General features: G+C 47.0%; 1 protein-coding gene across 2 annotated transcripts in view; it reads right to left on the bottom strand.

The window, feature by feature from the left end:
* ERCC2 (ERCC excision repair 2, TFIIH core complex helicase subunit) overlaps nt 1-24,606 on the bottom strand; it is a 1,037,455-nt gene that overhangs the window by 925,930 nt on the left and 86,919 nt on the right. For both annotated transcript variants that reach the window (XM_069644679.1, XM_069644680.1), the window contains exon 3: nt 13,482-13,559. In XM_069644679.1, the coding sequence (XP_069500780.1) occupies nt 13,482-13,559 (78 nt within the window). The remainder of the gene's footprint in view (nt 1-13,481; nt 13,560-24,606) is intronic.

The following is a 24,606-nucleotide window of genomic DNA, read 5'->3' on the forward strand; positions in this document are numbered from 1 at the left end:
GAGAGATGAATATAAGGATGAACTTCTCCATATTCCTGAACCTGAAACCCTGCAAGCATTGCAAGAACAGGTGATGCGGATCGATCACAGGTTTTCTGAGAGAAGGGGTGAGGGGCGCCGTTTGGAAAGGTCAATATCAAGATTAATTCCAGTACCAGCCAAAGCATCTACCTCGTCTGAACCAACTCCTGAACCAATGCAACTAGGAGCGGTCAGAGGTCCCCTATCTGATGCCGAGAAGAAACGTAGGCGTGACCTACGGTTGTGCCTGTATTGCGGGGCCTCCGGCCATTATCTCAGTACGTGTCCATCAAGACCACTTCGAAAGTCGGAAAACTGAATGGCCTATCGTCTAGGGGAAAGGCGACGATGGGCCCCTCTTCTTCTTCAGTCCTTCCCGATTCGGTACAGGTCCGACAACCCATGCAGTCAGTCGTGCTTATGGTTTTAACACTCAAGGTCTCTTGGTCAGGAAGAGAGCCCATGAAGGTGCTAGGATTATTGGATTGTGGAGCCTCTGGAAATTATATGGACGCAGAATTTGCCATCAAGAATGGTATCACCTTGATTGAAAAGAACTGTGCTTCGGTGGTGGAAGTTATTGACGGTACCCCGTTGTCTTCGGGCCCGGTCCATCAACACTCCGATACACTAAGTTTGTGGATTGAAGAACATCATGAACAGATCTCTTTGGATATTATCAAGACTCCCTCTTATCCGATCATCTTAGGGCTGCCTTGGTTGTTACATCATAACCCCAACATCAACTGGCAGACTCGGACCTTGGTCTTCAGCTCTGATCGTTGCGTGCAGGACTGTTGCCATGTCAGTTCTTCTTCGACGCAATCTTCAATCGCCACCCAGACTGAGGGGGTTGGTGTGCCACGCTTACTCTCTGTTTCTTCAGTTCCCTCTGAATATGCTGACTTTCATGAGGTTTTCTCTGAACCTAAGGACATACCCTTACCTCCTCACAGATCTTTCGATTGTGCCATCGACCTATTGCCCGATGCTGTGATTCCACACGGCAAGGTGTATTCCCTGACCGCTCAAGAAAAAGAGCGTTTGCAGGAGTATCTTGATGAATGTCTTCAGAAAGGGTATGTTGGCCCTTCTAATTCACCGGCTGGATTTCCACTGTTTTTCGTAAGGAAGAAGGAGGGTACTCTGCGCCCATGTGTTGATTATCGCCAACTAAATGACATTACTCGAAAGGACAGATACCCACTTCCCTTGATTCGATCCATCTTGGAATCTCTACGCGAGTCAAGAATGTTTTCCAAGTTTGATCTCCGTGGAGCCTACCATTTGGTACGGATAAATGCCGGGGATGAATGGAAGACGGCCTTCAAGACTCCAAACGGACACTATGAATACAGAGTTATGCCTTTTGGGCTATGTAATGCCCCAGCAGTCTTTCAGCGCCTAATGGATCATATATTTTCTGATTTAATCGGGACCTCAGTCTGGGTTTATTTGGATGATATATTGGTGTTTTCAAGGAATCTCGAAGAGCACATAGTACAAGTAAAAGAGGTACGTCGGCGGCTACGTGTAAATAACCTTTACGCTAAGCTGGAGAAATGTCATTTTCACCAAGACCATATTGAATTTCTTGGATATGTGATCAGTACGTCGGGTATACACATGGATCCAGCCAAGGTCCGTGCGATCCTAGGATGGAAGGTCCCCAGCGACAGAAATTCTCTTCAACGTTTTCTTGGATTCATTAATTTCTACCGGAGATTCATTCCATCCTATTCGCAATTAACTGCACCCTTGAGCTGTTTGACCAGCAGTAAGAGAATCTTTGTTTGGGGGCATGATGCTGCCGCCTCATTTGAGCAACTAAAGAAAGCCTTTAGTTCCGCGCCTATTTTACATCATCCCCAAGACGACCAGCCATTTATCGTGGAGGCCGACTCTTCAGATTTTGCTGTGGGAGCCGTTCTACTTCAGATGGATCCTAGCATTGGGATGGAGTTTCCTGTGGCCTACTATTCCAGAAAACTTACGGCTAGTGAACGGAATTATCCCATTATCGAAAAGGAACTACTGGCCATCAAGACCGCCTTTGAAGAATGGTGCCATCATCTTCTTGGAGGACGCTTTTCAGTTGAGGTACGCACTGACCATCGAAACCTACAATTTCTACGCTCTCTGCAGTGTCGGACCTCCCGCCAAGCTCGATGGGCCTTCTTCTTTTCACAGTATGATTTTCGTGTCACCTATGTACCCAGTAACTGTAATGTGAAGGCGGATGCTCTTTCTCGTTCTTTGGCTGCTGATGTGCAACATGAGGGATGGAACCTGCCTGTGATCGCTCCCAAGCATTTTCTACTGGCTTTGCCGTCGTTCTTGCATAGGGTTGTGCAAGCTACCTTGTCTGACTCTTCATGGGATACGTTGGTGAGACGTCGCCAGTTTAGGGAGAAGGACGGTTTGCTTTTTTTTCCAGAACAAGTTGTACCTACCCACGGATGAGCTTCGCAAAACGATTCTACAAAGCTTTCACGATTCCAAGATAGGGGGTCATCATGGTATTCGGTCTACGCAAGAACTCATTTCTCGACATTTTTGGTGGCCTAAATGGGCTTTGCAAGTCAGACGTTATGTGGAATGCTGTCCCATCTGTGCCCAAGTCAAGGTTCCACGCATGAAGTCTGTAGGTCTTTTACATCCCATGGAGACTCCGCCTTTTCCTTGGCATACAATCGCCACTGATTTCATTGTCGACCTTCCGCCCTCCAAAGGTCATTCCTGCATCATGGTTGTTGTCGACTGTTTCACCAAATTGGCCCATTTCATTCCCCTCCCTGGAATTCCCACGGCTGCTTTAGTAGCGCGTGCCTTTTTGCACTATGTTTATCGTCTGCATGGATAACCTGTCAAGATAATATCTGACCGTGGTTCTCAGTTCATCTCTTCCTTTTGGGGTCGATTGTGCCAGCATTTAGGCATCCAGAGGGCTCTCAGTTCTGGATACCATCCTCAGACCAATGGACAGACAGAAAGGACGAACCAGACGTTGGAGCAGTACCTCCGTTGTTTTGCCAATGCCTCCCAAACAAATTGGATGTCGCATCTCGATTTGGCCGAAGTTGCGTATAACAATACAGTTCATTCTGCAACCAGACTCAGTCCTTTTTTTTGTACTTTTGGCCTTCATCCCAGATTGCTGCCTTTTACACCAGTACAGTCAAGTAATGTTCCTTCGGCTGATCGCCTTGTCACCGAGATTCAGAATCTGCAGCGTGAAGCGGCTGGTACCCTGGCCAAGGCACGTGAGGCCATGAAGAGACAGGCCGATAAACATCGAAGCCCCGAGCCACCATTCCGGGTGGGTGATCTAGTGTGGTTATCTTCCAGATATTTGCCCGCACGGAACGTGCCCTTGAAACTAGCTCCCAAGTTTTTGGGTCCCTTTCCGATTGTCAAGAGGATATCTTCAGTAGCTTTTGAACTTCAGTTGCCGGAATCCTGGAGGGTCCATCCTGTTTTTCATGTCTCTCTTTTGAAGGCATATCATTCGGATCCCTTCCATCGTGCCTGCCCCCGACCCGCTGCCATTGACGTGGAAGGTTTCCCTGAATTCGAGGTGCAAGAAATATTTGATTCCCGCTTCTTTAGGGGTAAATTGCAGTATTTGGTTGACTGGAAGGGCTATCCTGCCTGTGACCGCACTTGGGAACCTGTTGAGAGCGTTCATGCCCCTCGTTTGGTGAAGGAATTCTATGCCCGTTTTCCTTGGAAGCCGGGCTCTTCCGGCCTTTCTGGAGGGGGGTATGGTGTTAGGACACTTACCTGGCCTTCTCATCGCATCCGTTCCCGGACGTGGCAGTTATACCCATATTACCGGATTGGGAAGCGTGGCTGTAGGCAGCAGGCCGGCGCTCACTTACGTGCGCGGACCTCGCGGGTAACCAGGAACGGGCAGTCAAGCTTGTGTTCCAAGCCTCGTTCTGGTGCCCGCTCGGCCAGTACGCAGGCGCAGTCTCGCTAGCGTTCCACGCCTCGCTTTCATGCCGGACGCTGTAAATAGCGTCTGGCCCTCTGCTGATCGCGTCTTAACGCGGTTTGTTCCCCACTTACCGTCGCTTGGTGCCTGGCATCAGGTTCCTGCTCCTTGGTTCCTGCTTCCTTGTCCTTTTCTCTGGCCTTGGCTCCCTTAATTCTTGTTGGGTCCCTTCCTTGTGGTTCCTGTCCTCCAGCTCCTCTCCCCTCTCCTTGGGCCTTCCTGTTCCCTGGTTCCACTCTCTTCCTGATCTCCTTGTTTACCTGGATCTCTCTTGTCTATTGGCTCTGGGTACCAGTCTTCCTGATTTTCAACTGCCTTGGTGGATCGTGCCTGGACATCTTTTGTGGACTTCTCATCCTCTAATTGTGAACCTCTACCGGATCCGATCAGCTCACCACCTCATCACCTCCCTGTCAGTGCTTGCACTGTCCCGACGTCACTTTAATCCACAGGGAGGTGACCCAGTGGCGTTGGGAGGTAATTCCAATCCATCCCTGTTCCATTAGGGTTGGGTTGGGGTCGCTTCCTAGCGTTACAATTTCTGCATTCAGTTTGGAGGTTTACCAGTCTGGCATCACCGGCGAGACCAGCAACTGAAACTTCAGGTACGCAGCGCTCCAGAGACGCGCAGCTTAACACATACCCATTTCAAAAAGCCTTGACCAAGTCTCATTTTCTCCAAGCAATTAAAAAGAAAGGCCCATTCAATACGGTCAAACGCTTTTTCGGCATCCAGGGATACCACAGCTGCAGCGGTCACCTGTGCATGCCCATGTTCAATTGTTAATAGTAAACGCCTCATATTGTCAGCTGCAGACCTCCCGGTGACAAAGCCGACCTGATTATTATGGATCAACAATGGTATCACTGGCTCCAGTCTTTTAGCTAGTATTTTAGCCAAGATTTTACAGTCCGTATTGATTAAGCTGATCGGCCTATAATTGGCACATCGAGTAGGTGACCTGTCTTTTTTAGGTAGCACAGTTATCAAGGCGTGCCGCATAGTATCTGGCAGGGAGCCAGCATCAAATGATGCATTGCATACATCACACAATAGCAGCAGCGCGCTGTCAGGCAATATCCTATAGAATTCTGTGGGTAGTCCATCAATACCAGGCGATTTGCCTTCACTGAGTGATGAAATAGCCCACTGAACCTCTTCTATGTGTACATAACCCTCGAGAGTCCTTGTCTGTTCATCAGTTAGGCAAGATAGTTCTGTGGAGTCTAGGAAGAACTTTATAGCCTCTGGCTCGCAGCTCAATTCCGACTTGTAGAGTCTTTCATAAAGATTATGGCTCTCAGCCACTTTCAGACTGTGGGCTAAAAGCCTACCGGCATTTTCACCATTCTCAAAGTAGTTTATCTTCTGCCTAAATAAAGCATAATCTACTTGGTCCGACATGATTTTGTTCAGTTCATACTTTGTCTCCCTCAGTTGGGTTTTAACCCCTTCATCACGGCTCATGACAAATTGTTTTTTCAATCGTTTGGCTTCAACAGATAACGTCTTCATCTTTTCTTCCCTCATCTTCCTGTCCTGAATCTACCAGATTTCGCCATCAGCACACCTCTGATTAAACATTGAAATGCTTCCCAAATGGTAGAGACGGCTATGCCTTCTGTCCTGTTGTTTCAAATGAATTCTTCAACCTCATCCACAACGGCCACTCTGGTTTGCTCATCTTTCAAAACGTTTGAGTTCAGCCCCCACCTTACTGATTTGACCAAAGTACATTGAAGAGAGAGGCATAACGACACAGGTGCATGGTCTGAGATGTTGATCAGACCTATCTTGGAACTAAAACAGTTTGGTGTCACCAGACCTGAGGTCAAGAAAAAATCAATGCGTGAATATGAGTCATGACACTTGGAGTTGAAGCTATAGTCACTCTCCGACGGGTGTTCCAGATGCCATATATCATGCATGTGAAATTCGGCAATCAAACTCTCTAATGATATCTTGCTTTTGTGGGGGTTTCTGGAGCAATCACTGTTAGATCGGTCAAGTAATTCATCCATCACCAAGTTGAAGTCGCCGGCCAACACAATTGAATCAACCTTGCAGTTTGGTATAATTTGTGTAAGTGAATGAAAAAATAGAGGATCATCTGAGTTTGGTGCATATATATTACACAAAAGTAGTATACAATTTTGTATCTTGACTGTAACACAGACAATTCTCCCCTCCATGTCTGTTTTGCTGGCCAGGACTGTCAGAGGCAAACTCTTCCTAATAAGTATTGAGACACCTCTTTTGCTGCTTGAGTGTGTCGAGAAGTAGGTCAGACCAACCCATCCTCTCTTAAGTTTCTCACCTTCCTGATCATCAAGGTGTGTTTCCAACCTCTTTTTGACTTTCCTGCATTTCCACTGTGTGATCTTGGGCACATTCCGCCTTGCTCTCTCCAAGAGTGGGCCTGGCCTATGAACTTTTTGCTCTACAGTAGACCCTGCCTTTCTTGACTTGCTGTGGTTCTTTAAAAGTGTTGGTACTGTGTGATTTTCCTATTCTGCCTTTTCTATCCCTTTTTTTTAAACAATTATTGGAGTGCCATCTATGGTTACGCGCTCACCTCTGTTTTGCTATATAAGTGGTGTATTAACCTAGACTTGTCGAATAATTAATTAGGGAGGTGTATATATTTCTAGTGACTGTTTGAACTTGCTTGACATATTAGTGCCAGTGTATATTTACAAGTGTGTTTTTAAATAAATAATTATATACTTTTATACCAAAGCTCTGGTCAGTGTTTGCTTGTACTACTGTATTTCTAGCCCTATTGTGTATGCTCTAACTCTTCTTGAGAGAGGTCTGACTGCTCAGCCACAGCTACCATGTAAATCTGGGTGCTACAGACTGCTACCAATTGGGTTTACTGCTAACACCTGTAGTCTTAAACTTTTTGCAGTGGTCCCTAAGGGAACTGCACAGGTTTCTGCCTAACACAGTATGAACAAAAAAGAGCCAGAGAGAGGAAGGAGGGAGGGTTTGCATGTGAATCGATAAAAGCCCCATGCTGGAGAATGGGTAATTAACTTGTTCCTTCTCCAGCATGGGGTCTTGCATGGATTCACATGCTCATGAACACGATTATACAGTAGTCCATTTACGCAACACCGCGAGGTGGTAAGTCTCACAGAAGCAATACACTTACCCCTGGAATGGACTTGCCTCACACAAACAGGTTGCGCAGCACCGCTTGGCCGACCCGAGACTCCTCCCTGGAATCTGTGTCGACATAGTAGAATTTCGTACAGGTGTGGTTAGACCTCCATGTAGCAGCCCAGCAGATGTCTAGCCAGGGAACACCAGAGATAAATGCTGTTGTCACTGTGATGGCTCTGGAGTGGAAGCAGTTTGTTGGCCAGACAATAGCAAAGCATGGTACAGCCAGAGAGCCACCCGGAGATGGAAGCCTTAGACGGGGCCTCCCTGTCCCACAGGTCCAGGGTTGACAAACAGCGAAGACGTCTTCTGAAAGTCTTTTGTGCGTGCCACATAAAACTTCATGGCACTAGCAACGTCCAGCAAATGCAACGCCCTGTCAGCAGACTAAGAAGGGTTCGCGCAGAACATTGGCAGAACCAACGGCTCATTGAGATGGAAGTCTGATGGAACCATTGGCATCAATCTAGGCATTAGTTCATAGAACCAGCGCGGAAGGGCAAATACTGCTGCTTACCGGAGAGGGCCCGAATCTCACCGACCAGCTGTCGCCACCAGGAAAACGGTCTTTCACTATAGAAACTTCAAAGGGGAATGATGCCTTGGTTCAAATGGAGGCCCCATGAGCTTAGACAGGACCACATTTCAGTTCCCAAGCTGGGGCAGGAGCTTTCAACGGAGGCAAAAGTCCTGAAGAGACCCTTGAGGAACTCCTTAATGAGCCTGTGCACCCAAAGGGAGAGCTTGCCCGGAACCCGTGTGTACCGGGAAATGGCAGCCAGATGGACCTTGATGGATGCATGGGGAGTGCTTAATGTGTGGGGGTATCTGCCAGGGCCCAGCCCTGGCACTTATTTCTGAGCCCCAGGACTCGTCTCAGACTCAGATTGATTATGAAGTAATGATTGCCAGAGCATCCATCAACCCCAATGAGCAGGTGCAAGCTGTAGATTAACCCCAAATGTGTCAACACTGTGGGGTGCAGCTGTGGGTGGTGGCAGCAATGGTTGGGAACTGCCTGTCCACAGTGTCACAAGCGTGCAAGAAGATATTTGGCCCTGGCACTTATTTTCTTACAAATTAGGCACTGTGCATGGGCAGGACCAGCTTTGGCCAGCGAGAGCAGGTAAGGGAGCAGCTGCGGGATCTTCCATGTCCGGCACCACACTGTAAAGCATTTCCACTTGTGCCTTTAGCATGTCAGCATAGAGGGAGTGCTGACCTTGGGCAACATGATCTTGCATTCCAACGGCAGTGAATGGTGCCCAAATTCTAAGGCTGCAGGAGCCAGGCCGTGAGGCTCAGTGATGCTGGGTTGTGGTGCAGGATTGATCCTTCTTCTCTGGAGAGGTCGGGAAGTGGAGGCAGTTGGATAGCCAGCAACACTGACAGATGAAGAAGGTCAGAGTACCAGATCTGCCTCGGCCACGCCGGTGCAAAGCGGATCATCCTGCAATGGCAAGGTCCAAGTGTGTTGATCACACGTAGCAGTAGCAGAATCGGTGGGAAATGGTACAGGAAGAGCCCCTCCCAGGGGAACGAGAAGGCATCCCCCAGACTCCTCCGAAGAGGATATCTACTGGCAAGCTTCTGACAATTGGAGATGGCAGCTTTCGTGAAGAGGTCACTCTGAGGAAGACCCTACTCGCTGAAAAGGCGTGACACTTGCGCTTGCTGAAGGTACCATTCATGGCAGGACCGTAGCTCCCTGCTGAGAGACTCTGCCATGGTGTTCTTGATGCCTACCAGGTTAAAGGGGACGAGGGACATACCTTGAAAAATAGCCCAGCGCCATAGTGGCTGGGCTTCCAGGGAGAGAGCGGGGGAGTGTGTCCCGCCCTGTTTCCTGATGTAAAATATGGTGGTGGTGTTGTCTGTGAAGATCTGCACCTCTTTCCCATGTAGGTGAGGCTGGAACGATCTGAGAGCCCAAAATACTGCACGTAGTTCCAGGACATTTATGTGTAGCTCCTTCTCCTCTGGGAGCCAGAGGCCTTTGGTATAAGAAATGTCCTGTGTGGGCTCTCCAATCCTCCAGAGGTGTCGGTAGTGCCTGGGACAGAGGGATCTGGAAGGGAGCTCCTTGAGAGAGCTTGGGCCGAACCGATCACCATTGGAGAGCCTGACGGAATGCCCAATTGAGGGCACTTTTGTCCGTCTATGTGCCTGTGACTTGCTACCACCTGGCTTTGCATTTGGAGCCTGCAAACGGGGACCAGATGGATGCAGAAAGACATCATCCCCAGCAGGGATTTGATGGACCGGACTGTTGCAACAGAAGCTGACGACAGTCGTTAGACCTTTCCCAGGATGGCCTTCACCCTCTCTTCTGAAGGAGTCACCAGACAACACTGTTTGAGCCCACGCAGGACTTCGGATAGTTGATTGAGAATCCTAGAAGTCAGAAGGTGGATAGTCTCTGCTGTGTGCTGGGTTGCCAGTGCATGGGAGTGGGACCGAATAAGCTAATTGTCCAGGTAAGGGTAGAAATTGATTACTCTGCAGTGCAGATGTGCCACTATCGTGGCCAAGCATTTGGTGAATACCCTCTGGGTCGATTTCAGGACAAACGGAGGGGCCTTGAATGGATAATGCTGTCCCTGGACGACAAAACACAGGAACTTCCGGCGTTTGCAATGAATGGGGATTAGGAAGTACCTGTCCTCAAGTCACCAGAAAAGCCCCTTCCTCCAGCTGGTTGAGCACATGCTGCAACGTGACCATCCAGAACTTTTGGTATTTTAGAAACTTTTTCAGGCGTCTGAAGTCTAGGATAGGCCACCACCCTCCTGACTTTTTGTTTACCAGAAAGTATTTGTAGTACACTCCAGAGCCCGGAGGCACTGAGGGACTGAGGGACTGGTTCGATTGCCCCTTTCCATAACATGGCTTGCACCTCCTGTAGCAGTTGTGCCATGTACAGTTGATGTCACGCGACAGGAGGAATGCCTTGAAATTCTAAAGCATGCCCATGCTGAAGAATGTCCAGCACCCATTTGTCCGTGGAGATGATCTTTCGACACTAATGGACAAAGTTTGACAGTCGGCCTCCCACTGGGGTGCAAAAGTGGGCGCCCAGGTTCAGGCCTGCTCGGGCTTCTTGTGTCCTGGATGGGGGACGATGACGCTGGGTGCCACTGCCGTAGGCCGCGGAGTGACCACTGTAAGCCTCCTGGGTGATGGAGCGGGAGGGCTGAAGATAGGGGGTGGTGTACCCCCTGGATGATCTGGAAACTCTACCCTTCGGGGAATTAAAGGATGATCTTCTCTGTTGTAGGGTCCCCAGAGAGTTCACCGTCTCCGTGACTGTCTTGATGGCCTGGACGGTGTCATCTACCGCCTTCACAAACAGTTTCCCCCATTGAACAGCATGTCAATGACTTTGGTCTGCACCTCCATGTGGAAATTCGTGGCCTTCAGCCAACCTTGGCTCCAGAGAGCCACAGCATTCCCCATGTGGCGGAAACCTGAGTCTGTTATGTTGAGCGTGACAGTGATGGTGTGGTCCGAAGCAATGTCTCCCTATGGAATAGGGACAAGGTTTCGGCCTTCTCGTCATCGCGGAGGAAGTCAAGGATGGGCTTAGTTTGTACCATGGCTCCCTGTAGTACCTTCACAGGATGGCAAGGGTGGCCTTGATGGTGGAGGCTGCTCTGGTAATGATGTCCTTGGCAGCCGCATCAAGCTTCTTGCCTTCCTGGTCCGGAGGCACCATGGACAACGATGATGGGTTTGAGGACATCTTTCTAGTGGCAGTAGATACCACCGAGTCCAGAGAAGGCGGAGACTTGAGACATCTGGGGGCCGAAATCCGGAAACCAGTATTTGTTCTCCAGCCCGTCACACTTCATAGGTGTGGTTTTTGGAGCCTTGAAGACTGCTAATCCATCTTCCCATATGTCCTCCAACAAAGGGACTGACACAATGGTCTTCTTAGCGGACTCTTGCCACTGAAAAAGGAAGCCTTCCTTCTCCTCTGGCACCAGGTTGAAGAGCTTGGCTACCTTTCAGACGATGGAGTGGAAGGAGGCTATTTTGTCCAGGTTTGAAGCCCTGACAGGTATATCGACATCTGGTGGTTCCCCATCCGGTTTAGGTCTACTTGGTCGGAAATATTTGATCTTTTCACATTTGACTGAATTTGTTTGGGTCATTTTTTGGTCGGAAATGCGGGGGGAGACCCCCCCGCAAACCCTCCCCTAGCCACTTACCCCAACCCCATATACATATATATATATATTTAATTAAATTTGACAAAATTGCGACCTAGAAAACGATCAAAACAATTTGGTCAAAAGTAAAAGGTCAAATATTTTTCAAACAAGTAGGCTAATACACCCCCATCCGTGGCAACCTAGTCGTCATACTCATCTGTGCAAGTTTCACTGGTGTGTCTGTGCCAGTATCCGTGCCAAGGTGGCCTTGGGGTACTCTTGGCTTGACCATGCACAGGAGCAGTAGGCAGACGCTGAATTAACACCACCAACATATGCAGGGTGGTTAGGATGGCCAGGGACATGTCCCCTGGTGCAGGAGCAGGTGCAGCCGAAGTAGGAGACGGGCTTCAACCCCTTGGAGGTTAAGAGGCTGGTGAAGCTCATGGGACGGTGATCTCTCATGAGGCATGGGTCCATGGCCCCCTTCCTGATCTGAATAAAAATCTTCAGGCAGGTCCTCCTCCAAACTGGTAGATATGTGGTAATCTCCTTGGGGATCCCATGGGAATCAAGAGTGAAAAGGGGGACTACCCTGGTGGGCTTGTGCAGGAAGTCCAGAGCTAGAGGCAGGTCTTTCACCAGATCATATCCTCTCAGGAGGGAGGCTATGATAGGAGCCTGCAGAGCAGGAATATGTGCAGTCGTCGACAGGATCATAGTCGGGACCGTTGACGGGGGTCTAGGAGGCAGAGAGTCCCTCGGTGTGGTGACCATCGTCGGGGAAAAGATGATGGTTGTTGACAAACTCTTCATCGCTGAAGAAAGACTTGTTTTTCCTGACTTTGCTGATGGGGTCGACAACGGGACGACAGTACTGGTGGATGAAGTTGTTGACGGGACTCAAGTTGACGAAGGCAGAGCCAGTGACGTGTCCTTAGAAGATCTGCTCTTTGATGATTTGTGCTTGGACGACATCAACAATTTCCTCGCGGAGCGCGGTAACCCGCCAGCCAGCAGGCTAACCGTCGACGGAGCGAGCGACGGAGACCGGCCCCTTACAGAACTTGGTCCCCCAGCCGCAGAGACCGTTGATGAGGATGCCGATGGATCGTGAGGTTTTGCCTTCTTTTGGATCTTCACAAAGGAAGCATCCTCAAAGAACCTCGAACTCTTCTTTCCAGAGGGAGTACGCTCGGAGGACCTGCCGGCCCTGGACGAGGCATGATGGCATCCGGCGGCCGCGTCAGAGTCCTTCCCTTCCTTGATCCAGGCCACTAACTGCCGGTGGTGATCCTCCTTGCTCTTCGACGAGAAGGATTGGCAGATGGAGCATCTGTTTGTGTCGTGTTCAGGATGAAGACAATAAAGGCACTTCAGGTGCCGGTCCTCGAAGAAATTCTTCAGGCTGCAGCTTTCACAGGCACTGAAGAGGCTTTTCTTATAGGCATCAGCCATGGTCGAGGTGTAGAGATGTAGGCAAAAGCCTGGGCCTGTTGGTTCCACGGGTTGAAGATATGACGGTGGATTGAAGATCTTCACTGACAACGGCAGTTAACGAAGAAGAGATGGAAGATTTCTACAGAAAATAGCAAAAACCAGCAAAAAACCTATGATTTTCTGAGGAAGCACGAGGACTACCAACAGTAGAAACGTATGTTAAATTTGAAGATGGCCATCAGGGGTAGAGCTTAGGACAAGTGTCATTGGCTGGGGAAGTATGACCCAAGGGACACTGCTAGGCTATAGAGGAGATGAGCAGTTGAAGTTCAAGCTAAACTGCTTTCTTTTTACCAAGGATTCCCAGCCTGACGACAGGGAATATTCATGAGCATGTGATCCATGCAATTATCCACTTTGTGCGTCATCTATTTGTTCAGGTTATCTTAATAAAATGTAGGCATGCAACATGTGAAAATCTTAATCGTGTCACACTTTATTTCTCAACACTTTAAATATATACGTTTGTAATACTTAACATTTTTAATCATGATATACAAGGCAGGGTCCATTACATGCATTTAAGAATCTTACTGTTCAATATTTAAAGAGTAGGGAGCTTACATCCAGTCATGAGACCAAAGCCTTTCGACACAGTGGTAACATTGAATTCATTAGGTAACTCATAAGGAAGACTTACCCGCTGATAAGCAACAATAAGTGACAAAAGGGAGACAGTCTTTCCCGTTCCAGAAGGCATCTCGAGAACTCCATGACCCTAGGAAACAGGGAGGATATGGGGTGAAGTGGAGAACGGAGCAGCCAATACAGATAAGCAAGTGAATACAGGAGCAAAAAAAGGAATACACCTCAAACAAAAGGACCAGATGGGAATATAGAAGAAACATAATTAAAGACGGGATAGATAGAATAGTTGGTAGCAAACGGTAAGAGATGGAGCAAAAGTGAGTAAAGAAAGAAAAATTAAAAATCATTAAATGAATAAGTGAGCAACGATAAAGAACAAGACAAAAGATGGGACATGTGCAAAAAGCAAGGCACAAAATAGAAGCAAATAGATGCATTGTGTAGAGGAGTAGGATAGCGGCAGTGAAAAAAGTCAGAAAGATGATTAAGAACATTTAAAATGAAGGTGATGGAAATCAAAAATGTTGAAATCATTCAAAGGTAAGGTAAGAGAGACATAAACTAGGAGGTGGTGTAGGAACCAGATGGGTAAAAACAGGGGATGACGAAACATATATTTTATATAGCCTTTGATATTGTGAAGTTGATTTATATCAGCTATGTCAATAAACAAAATATGTAGTCTTTTCTGACCGACTTGTAGAACTGCAGCCAAAATAACAAATAATATTTGTATGAAGCATGAGGACAACTCGTTTTGGACATCTTGCTTGTATTGGCCATTGCATATTTTCTGTCTCAGTTTGAAACCTTTGTAAAAGTGCCTTTTTGTATAGGGGTGGTGTGGTTCTCAGTACATCAAAACTGAAAACTCTACTTTGTGCGCTATGGGTGACCCTTGTGTGGGCAAAATGGAATTCCAACAGATGGTTGGAGTTGAGGAAGGAAGGTCCCTGCAGCTAGACAGCTGGTCAAGCTCCTTTGACAGAGAAAAGCTTCAAGGGAATCAAACACATAATTTACAGGACTCTGGGGATACGACCGGACTGTCGTAAAATGTTAGAACACTAAACAACACATGGCATAACATGTAAAACACTGTATCCTATAGTAACCACAAGAGTAAAAACATGGTTGAGCAAAGCTTATCAGAAGCAACTAGCCCATTCCCGCCCAAAAGATATATGGTCCCAGTTCAAGGCATATCTTATGTGCATACGCCAACCGGAAGATGATGCCGCAACCTCACCCAGGTGATGGGACTGAGACCCAGGCCAGTTGATCTGATGCCAACAATGTCATGTATGCATATGGAAATTGGCCCCTCTATGGTTCCCTGCACTTTGTTGTTCCTTTAGTAGGATGTTGAACTTCGATTACACGTTATACATTAGTGATATGTTTTATGAGATGCTAAGTGTGCTCATAAATAAATATATAAAAAAAGAAACAATTCCATGCGATATCCAAAAGTGATTATGTCCAACAACTTTGTCCACATTCAAGCACTAGCTGAGAGAGAGAAAGGGTTGCGGGGGCGAGAGAGATCCTGTTAATCATTTATAACAAAAGCATATGCTCTTAAACTACACATGTGGCTATGATCAATTTCTTATTGTCCTGAAAGAGTATGCTGCTTGCCACCACCTAACCTACCGCATAGCAGTGGTGTATGCTGCAGCTCTACAGTCTCTAAGCAAGGATTCAGGCCAAAAAGCCATGCAGATTTGAATATTAGGGTTTTCCTTGGGTAGTCCCCCCATCTTTGTGGAGAACATAGGATATTCACAATCATTCCAATGATTATAAGGCATTGGTTTCAGTATTTATAGATAAGGAAGTACACCATCTTCTCGACACAAGTTATGGAAGCTCTATTGCTCCCCCCTACGATAAAATCATTCCTCATGGGTATACCATTCTAGAATGCAATTCCCAGAATGTTGTACTGCTACCCCTTAACGGACACCCAGGTTTTCTTTAGATTTAAATTCCGTTCCTTTGTGAGATAAGACCACCAACCCTTACCCAGCACAGTTTATCTTACTTTGCAGTCCCTCTTTTGGACAAGAGCCAGCAAAGAAGTGCCGTTACATAGAAATTCCTTCCTGTGTTCTAATATAACCATTAGCTCCTTTGTAAACATTTTGTACAATTGCCTTCAGACCACCACCCAGTATTTCTGCAATATGGTTGAAGTCTTGGCATGGCATTACAACCCACTGATCTTAAGTCTATGCAAATTCATCCTATAAAATAGCTTAACACAGAGAAAAAAACATCAAAGTACAGGAAATGGCTCAGACAGATGTCCAAATATCCATGCACTAAGGCCACGCGTTGTGTAAGTGGCTTCAAGAAAATGACTAATGCGCCATCTACTAACTCTACAGATGCAGTAGCCCAGACAGGTGGATTACCTACAAAGACTTAATTCATGTACACTTTAAAAAGGACCTCCAGTGTTTATGTTGTGCTGCATGTAAGACTGTCTACATCAATCCCCTTAACTGGTACTTAAACATGTGAACTGGTTTGGAGGGCATTTATTCACACACTAATGCTTGAAACTGCTCTTTAGCAACACAAAACATGACTCTACAATGTCCGTAATCATGCACTACAATTAGCTATACAAAATGGCATGCCACAAGTACACCAACCGCACGCAACACCAGAAATAGGTGGGCTTTCAGTTCCACACACTAAAATGACTCTTGGAAAACTACCCTCATAAGCCATGAAGAGATACTCCGAATGCTATTCACAGAAACTAGTGCAATCACAAGCTGCCCATCTGCAGGTTACACTACAACAAAGGCATATGGCCTACTTCATGGCAATGGCCACAAGCTGCAATTCTTCCTTGGAAGGTTGTTAGAGTTGGGTTTCTGTTCATAGTTCGCTAGATTTGCTACTAACTGGAACAACTTCCATCGCAGCTCCATCTTCTATCTCAGAACATTAAGGTGCCCCAGGAGGCTGCAGCAGCAATGAATATACAGGACACAAAATGTGCATTCCCCAGTAGGCAATGTCTACCGACAATTGACTTTTGGCGAGTGAGAAATGGTGTGCTGTGCATATATGTAGAATTGAGGTGGCAAGTTACTTTTTATGGCTGTCAAGTGGCTTGTAACTTGAATGTATTATCCCAAATATAGGTAGATAGCCATGTATCCCCTCCAACAACCATTGCACAAAGAATGATATAATCTACCTTTACTAAAAGGAGAACCTGGCAAACTTGAAGTACATGGGAAACTAGCCCCACTCACCGAGCAGGAAAAGAGGGAATCATTTGGTGAAATTGTTACAGCCACTTACGAATCCTTAGGCATGAATCCTATAGGTAGAAGGCCTGCAGAAGGACACAAGGCACGCCACGAAGAAACTAAGTCAGCTAAAGAGGTACACTGGCAAGGAAGACCAGCAAGAGGTAGAGGTTCCTTTTAAGGTAGAACAAGGGGTACACACACTACCACCACTACCTCTCTACAACAGAGGAAGTAAAATAAATAATAGGCTGCACACTCTTGGCAAAGTAGTAACAGAGGTAAAACACCATGGGGAAGACCTAGGGGACAATCTAGCTTCAGGCCTACTAACAATGCGAAACACACAAAAATATGGAACTCAAGACAGTCCTTTTCATCCCCCACGGGGAAAGGCACCGGGTGTCCAAACCTGAGACCAGAGCAAACAGAGAAAAAACAGACAGCAGCCCACCAAACACAACATAATAGTCCCCAAACAGGCACAGACTAAGGAATCCCGCCGATTGGATTGAGGTTTTGCTGTACTCTGAATCAGACATCTCAATATTTTAGTCAAGTCATAAGCCACCATTACTGAAAAACACTCAGGCCCCAGGTAAAGTCAGGCCACTTGGTGTAGTTCTTCTTATCAAGTAATGTGGTATAGTTCATGACAGTCCAATTAGGGGTCAACACCCAGAAGAAAAAGAGCCACTGTTGGCCTAAGATGCACATTCAATATAAATCTGGGCTATTAACATAGGAGGACTGGCCACAACTTTGTGTGGTACAGGCACCTAAGGTGGGGAGGTAGTCCTACCTGCATTTGTAGTATCTAAAGAGATGGTGCAAACGTATGCAGATACTCAAGCCCCACCATGCCTTCATCCTTTGATGCCCTGATGTTCTTCTAATTCGCTTTCCATATTGCTCTTGCTACTCTCCTCTTTCCAAATCCACCCACCTTCTCTCTTCTCCCTTCCTACGTCTTTCTCCTCAGTCCCGCAATGTCTCTCTCACTGCCTCTCTCTGTCCAACCTATGAGACGAAAACTGGCCTGCATCTACTGTGAGAAACCTGAAGGTGTCTCCCTAGTTAGTCTGCGGGGATCGGTCATCCAGGTGGTCAGCACATGGCCATCGCTATTGGATCCAGTTCCTGGTGGTCGACCAGTGAGGGAGGATCACCTGGATGGGGGTCCTCGGGGAGTGGAAGTGAGACACCGACAGGTGAGACGCGGTTTTCCCCGTCTTTCAACACCTTCTCCTCATCCAACCACGTAGGACATTCAAAACCACTGCCCCCGGATCTTTCCCGACATGAACACTTTCGCACGACACACCAGAGAACGGACTAACACCAGAGCCATTTACCTGACATGTCCCAATGCAAGGGTCAGGCAAAGTAAGGCAATTGATCAGAATCACACACACCGGACGTGCCTGTGCCTTTCCCTTCCCCACAGAGATAAAAGGTGGAGCAAGAGAGCACAGTACGAGTAAGGCAGACCGCACGATGAGACACCTATCCAGACCCAGCAGAAAGAATCATAAGGCCGAGGGCATTAGCCCAAGTGTGCTTCAGCAGATGTCAACGGTACACGGAGCGTATTGACGCTGATAAACTAGAGCGAGGGAAACTCCTGCTTCCGTACCACCAGCCTTGCCTCCAGTAAGGAAGAACACCAAGCGGTTTTATCATAGCCGGTGAGTCGAGGGAAGAACCAATAAGAACCGGGCTGTCGTGAATGAAAGTCGCAAAGTGGCAAAGTGAGAAAAGCTTAGAAACTGTGACATTGTAGAGGGGAGACCAGCTGCAAAAGAGGGCCAGCACCACAAGGGTGTTGCTCCAAGAAACTCTGGTCAATCCCCATCTGAATGAAACAACAGATATCAGAAGGGCGTAGGAGAGCCGCCAAGGTAGGTCAAAATGGTCATACAGTCGAAAGTCTTTGACCTAAGAACTGTGAGAAAGCAAGGGAAGTGAATCCTGCAAACATTTGTGCATGTGAAGTTGGCAAGAGTGGGCCGGCAAGAGGGATGCTGACAAAGAGGGGCAAAGTCTAAAGTCCCAAGCAACAGTGTGTTGAGTGAACCCGGCCAGGGGATGTCCACTGGAACCGTTTAACAGGACATTAAGATTTGTGAAGAAGGAAAGGTCATAGTGAACCCGGTGGAGGGAGGCTGAAAGTAAAGAGGGGTCAGCGCCTGGAAAAGGGGGACCCAGGGGTGAAGAATCCTCACCTTAAGTGAAACCAGGAAACAAACTTTCATATTGCTAAAGGAACTTTTGTTTTTATTTGGATAAGTCAGGCTCTCGAAGGCAAGAGACATCTTCAAGAGACACAAGACTTGGCCATCGACGACCCTGCTAGCTGCAAGTGGAACGTCACCTCATGCTGGGGAAGCTCAAGAGTGTACTGTGCTCCAGGATTCCACCTTGCTCATGCTCAAAACGTGGGAAAGGGAGACCCAAGCTGCCGTATCCCGACATATTATTTGTGTACACTTTTCTTTTCTTGAAAACCATACCACACCCCTTTTTGTATTAGTTTTAAGGTTCGACAATAGGTTTCTTAGTATAGGCCCTTTTTATTTGACACAGCGCAACTAGGACTGCCTTATTTTTCATTTGATTGTCGACGCTTGCTCCCATCTTAGATTTAGGTTTAGATTAAGCGGTTTTCCAACCTGCATACAGTTTAATAAACACCCTTGAACTGTGATCACTTGTGTCTGTCTTTACTGATGCCACCATGAGTTCCTTACACTACATACACAGGTATGGCGTGATTAACAGTGGTACTGGCCAAGCACATATGGGCACTTAAGGAGGGAGCAAGAACTGGGGCCCTCCCAACTGCCACATTCCCCCTCTAGGGTAGAAAGGGCTCTGGCTTCCACCCCGGTAGGCCTCCCACCCTAGGCTAAGAAGGGTCAGCATCCCGTCATGACATGGTGCCCGGTCATCCCGGAAGACCTTGTCACAAAGGCTGAGGGGAAGAGGACAGAAGAGAAAGTGCCCGGAGGAAGAAATAATGGATGATGGGAGGGGGAGAAGAAGAGAACCTTGGAGAAGGGGAAAGGGGGAAGTAGGAGAAAATAGGAAAGAGGACTAGGTGAAATAGGAGAGAGTGTTTCAGGCAGGAGGACAGACTCAGAGGAAGAAAGGAGGAGGAAACAAGGGAAGCATGGTGCATGAGAGAGAAACACCAGAATCTCACTTCTAAGAAAGAGTATCCTCTGGTGGAGCGGCCTAAGGTCCCAGTCAACAACCCTGAAAGCCAACAGGCTCAGTTGCCAAAATCTGCCACGTAAAGGCTTGGACTACCTGGGCATTTGTCATACACACAATCGCATTGGTGAACCTAAGGGTACCTGCTGGGGGTATCTGCTAGCAGCCTCTAACTGAAACAATGCCAGACCCTGACCACGTCAGCGACCTGCAAGAAAGTCCCAATGGAAGCCACGAAACAAGTGCTCCCTTTACACTATAAGTACCAGAGAATGAATGACTGGTTTGCTGCTAAAAAGGAGGACGTGAATTGGGAAGAGAGGGAAGGACTAAAGACAGCAGTCACAAACAAAGCCTGACTGATTTGTGAATTCTTAAACCCACCCCATAAGCTCAGTTTACCCTAATCCATGTTGTGTTGTGTCAAAAATAAAGGGTAACAACACATTTGAAATCATCCATTGATCCCATTATTTATTTATTCCATTTATAGAGCGTGCTAAACCCGTAGGCATCAAGGCGCCATTTACAAACGTTAAACATTACAACAGCAAAACAAGATATGTAAGGTAGATAATTAGAATGTATCAGTTTCATTAAGACGAGAGTTCCGCAAGGGTTGAATCCTGGTCGAACAGTATTGTCTTAAGGTGCTTGCGGAAGACCCAGTAGGATTGTTTTCCGATCTTAAGGCCAACGGAGGAGGCATTCCAGTTCTTGGTGGCTATGACTGTGAAGCTCAGACCCCCTCCCCTCAATTTCTTTTTGCCCGAATCTGTGGGTGATGAGGTGATGAGTGTTCAAAGCGCCGTTGGGTCTTGCCGAGTTTGCTTTAGTACGCTTTTGCGAGAGGTATCTTGGTGCAGCGTTCGAGAGGCATTTATGTGTAATGGCTTGCGTTTTAAAAATAATGTGCTCGCGAACTGGCAGCCAGTGCATATTTCTTCTGGCGGCTGAGATGTGCTCTCTTTTTGGAATGCTCAAGGCTGCCCTCAGTGCATTGTTCTAAATCACCTGCAACTTGTTGATGTTTCGAGAGGAGGTCCCTGCAAATAAAGTGTTACAGTAGTCCAGTCTAGATCCGATGAGCGCACGGGCAAGGTTAAGGAGATTGGGGACAAAAAGGCTCTGCAAGTATTGATCAGCAAGGCAGAGTATGCCACTGATGATGCAATGGCATTAGTCTGTCTCTTTAGAGAAAATGTGGAATCTAAATAGACCGCTAGAATCTTAACCTCCCCTGAGACTGGGATGGTAAGGCCGTCGATGACAAAGGTTTTGTAAGATCCATCCAATTTGTTTAGTAGAGTTTGCAAGCCGATCAGAATAATTTCTGTCTTATCATCATTAAGGCATAGCATATGGTAGGCCATCCTTGCCCGAATAGATTGATAGGCTGGGTTCAGTATAGAGTCTGCGGTATAGTTACCTGTGGTGGGTAGGTTCAGTATAGAGTCTGTGGTATAGTTACCTGTGATGGGTAGAAGTAGTTGGATATGATCTGCGTAGTTTGTGTAAGATATGCCCCTGGTGTCTAGGAGGTCAAAAGAGGGGCTTAGTAAAGATATTGTACAAGGTAGGTGACACACGACCCTTGAGGGACACCGCAGGGGCTGGAGGGGCAGATGCGGTGGCTGATGAAACTCTCATGGATCTGTTGGCTAGAAAGGAGGAAATCCAAGTAGTAGCTTCAGTAGAAAAATGCACAGCATATTGGAGGTGCTGGGATAGGATTTGGTGGTCCACCAGATAAAAGGCAGCGGACAAATCCAGGAGGAAGCGGAGGGCAATTTTACCAGTGTCTTTGATTTTGTCCAGCTGATATGTCAAGTCTAGAAGTGCTGCTTCGGTACTGTGGCTTGGTCGAAATCCTGATTGGCGCAAGCCAAGGAGGTTGTTAAATTCTAGGTGCGATTGAATCTGAAGGTATGCTGCACCTTTTGGGACAGTGGTGATGGGCGGTAATTAGTAGGGATGGCTGAGTCTTGCATCGTCTTATTTTAGTAAAGGCAGAACCAAGGCGTCTTTTGTGGGTTGATACTGAAGCAGAAGCGAACGAGGTGTTGATGTGAGTGGAGATGGAGGGAGGGAGTGCTTCACCACAGACCTTAATGACTGTGGCCAGGCAGACATCTGTGACATCTGAAGGTTTAAGACATTTAATAATCTATATGACTTCAACCTCAGAGACTGGTTTGAAGTTAAATGTTGGGAGAGTTTAAAGGTAGGGCTGGGGGCTCAGGCAAGTGGACTAAGGTGACACTGCTCAGTGCATTTCTCTTCACCACTATCTTGTTTTGAAGCAAAGTAATTGTGTCTAGCAAGGCATTTTGAATATTGGTACACCAGGTGCTATCTTTGGTACAGTTAGCTACAGGAGGTGAGAGCGATTCGAGCTCACGTAGAATTGCAAAGAGCTCCCTGGCGCTTGAGTCTGCTTTGGCAAATCCGGTATCATAGGTGGAGCTGTTTTCTAGTAGTATCTATTGTTTGCATGTCTTTGCTAGGGAAGTGAAGAAGGCTTTGTTTGATTCAGAATATCTACAGCAACAACTTCACTCTATCGAAATTACATCAAACATTCAGAAACATGTATTCTCATTTTAGCAAGGTCTGCTTTGGCAAGAGGCACTGTATAGGAGCACATGTGTATGGCTGGGCAGTTCCAAGTCAGGGTACCAAGCGCATCAGGGTATTAAGAGTATCAGTGGCAGATAGATTACCCAGATTTAGAACACCGGCAGGGGGGTTCAGATGGGCTCCTAGCCAATCAGGAAGCTCAAACGGGTTCAAACATTCCAAAAGATGAAAAATAGTCAACCAGATTAGCAAGAAGCAATCCAGGAAAAGGCAGTGCCCTTGAAGCCAAGGTGTGAGAAAATCAGGAGGAAGGATACGTTTAGAGGAAGGATTCGTTTTCGACAGTGTCTAAGGGTGGAGCACTAAAGGAGGATGAGGATAGGAGAAGTGGGTACAGTAGTAAGGAAAATTGGAAAACATTGTTTCAGTGCAGGTAAAGTTGCAGAACCTAGACTGTAGGGGGATCGCCAAGTTAATGCGTCTCCACGTAAGTGGTGATGCAGTGGAACACCAAACTGTCTAGGATTATTTTACAACAGTTACGTAGAAGAGAGAAAGATACATAGTTTGCAGAGTTACTGAGGTCAGGCGTAGTATTTATTTATCTATGTTTTTTAAGGAGAGGTAGAACAGTAACCACCTTTCAGCATTTGGAAAGATCCCTCAAGGACAGTGAGAGGTTGAAAAGATGCATGGGAAGTAGATACAGTCAAAGTTTGTTTGTTTGTTTATTTATTTATTATTTGGTAATGCGCGCCAAACCCAGGGGTAGCCGGGCGCAACAGTTTTAAAGACAACTTAAGCTTATTTACAGTATTTGGCAAGAATATATACAACATAGCAGAATAAGAGCAAATATATGTGCGACTATATACAAACATATGCCTAAAAAAAAAAAAAAAAAACACAAGTGGCGGGAAGAAGCAAGTATATACAAGAATATATACAGAAGACAAGTGCCTAGGAGCAGGGCATGTCTTGGGGTGTCCAGGCAACAAATCGGTAGTGACTGGGTGGGAGTAAGCAAGTCCTTGGCACGCAGCCAGTTGATTATCTTGTACCAGAAATTCGGGTACGGTTGTTCAGTTCTAAGTTCAAGAGGTAAATTGTTCCAGCAGTGAGCAGCTTTGACGGGAAAGCCAGTTCCTCCCGCAGTGGATCGTTTAAACCTTGGAGTCTCTAGTTTAAAGATGTTGGCGGATCTTGTCGGCCGCATGGGAATTTTCCTATTGATTTTTTCCATTAGATACAGGAGGGGCTAAGTTGTTGAGACATTTAGATGTGAGGGAAGCTGTTTTGAGTAGAATTCTGTCCGTTATTTTTAGCCAGTTAGCCTCTTTCCTGCAGTTAGTGATGTGCTCTCTAAAGGGGATATTTAGTGCTGCTCTCAGGGCGTTGTTCTGTAGTCTTTGAAGTTTGTCTGTGATGTATTTATTACTTCCAGAGTACAGGGAATTGCAGTAGTCTAGCCTAGACATGATAAGGGCGTTAGCTAATGTGATGCAGTTGGCACTGGAAAGGTATGGTCTAGACGCGCGGATGAGTTTGCAGGTGTAGGTGGTGGATGAGGCGAGAGAGTTGACCTGCTTCTTGAGAGCGAGGGAGGATTCCAGATAGAATCCAAGGGTTTAAACCACAGACATCCCCTTGATAGAGTTATTATCAATGTTGAAGGATGTGTAGTTTGGGCATAGTTTTTGGATGTTGGCTTCAGAGCCTAGGATTAGTAGCTCCGTGTTGTCGTCGTTCAGGCAGAGGCCATGTGAGGCCATCTATGCCTGAATGAGGGTGTAAATTTTGTTCGCCAAGGCTGAGTCTGTCTCGTAGTCACCCGAAAGAGGTATGAGGATCTGGGCGTCATCTGCGTAGTTCGTGTAGATGACACCCAGTCTGTCCAACTTGTCAAACAAAGGCTTGGTGAAGATATTGTACATGGTGGGGGAGACACAGGATCCTTGCGGGACACCACAGGTTATTTTGATAGGGTCGGCTGAGTCGGAGGTGGAGAAGACTTGCATGGTGCGATTTGCTAAAGTGTGCCAACCCCTTCCTGATATGGGGATCAAAAGCACAGGAACGGCTGACAGACTCAATAATGTGTATCAG

The sequence above is a fragment of the Ambystoma mexicanum genome, chromosome 2p (assembly GCF_040938575.1).
Source record: "Ambystoma mexicanum isolate Mex_15411 chromosome 2p, UKY_AmexF1_1, whole genome shotgun sequence".
Lineage (NCBI taxonomy): Eukaryota > Metazoa > Chordata > Amphibia > Caudata > Ambystomatidae > Ambystoma > Ambystoma mexicanum.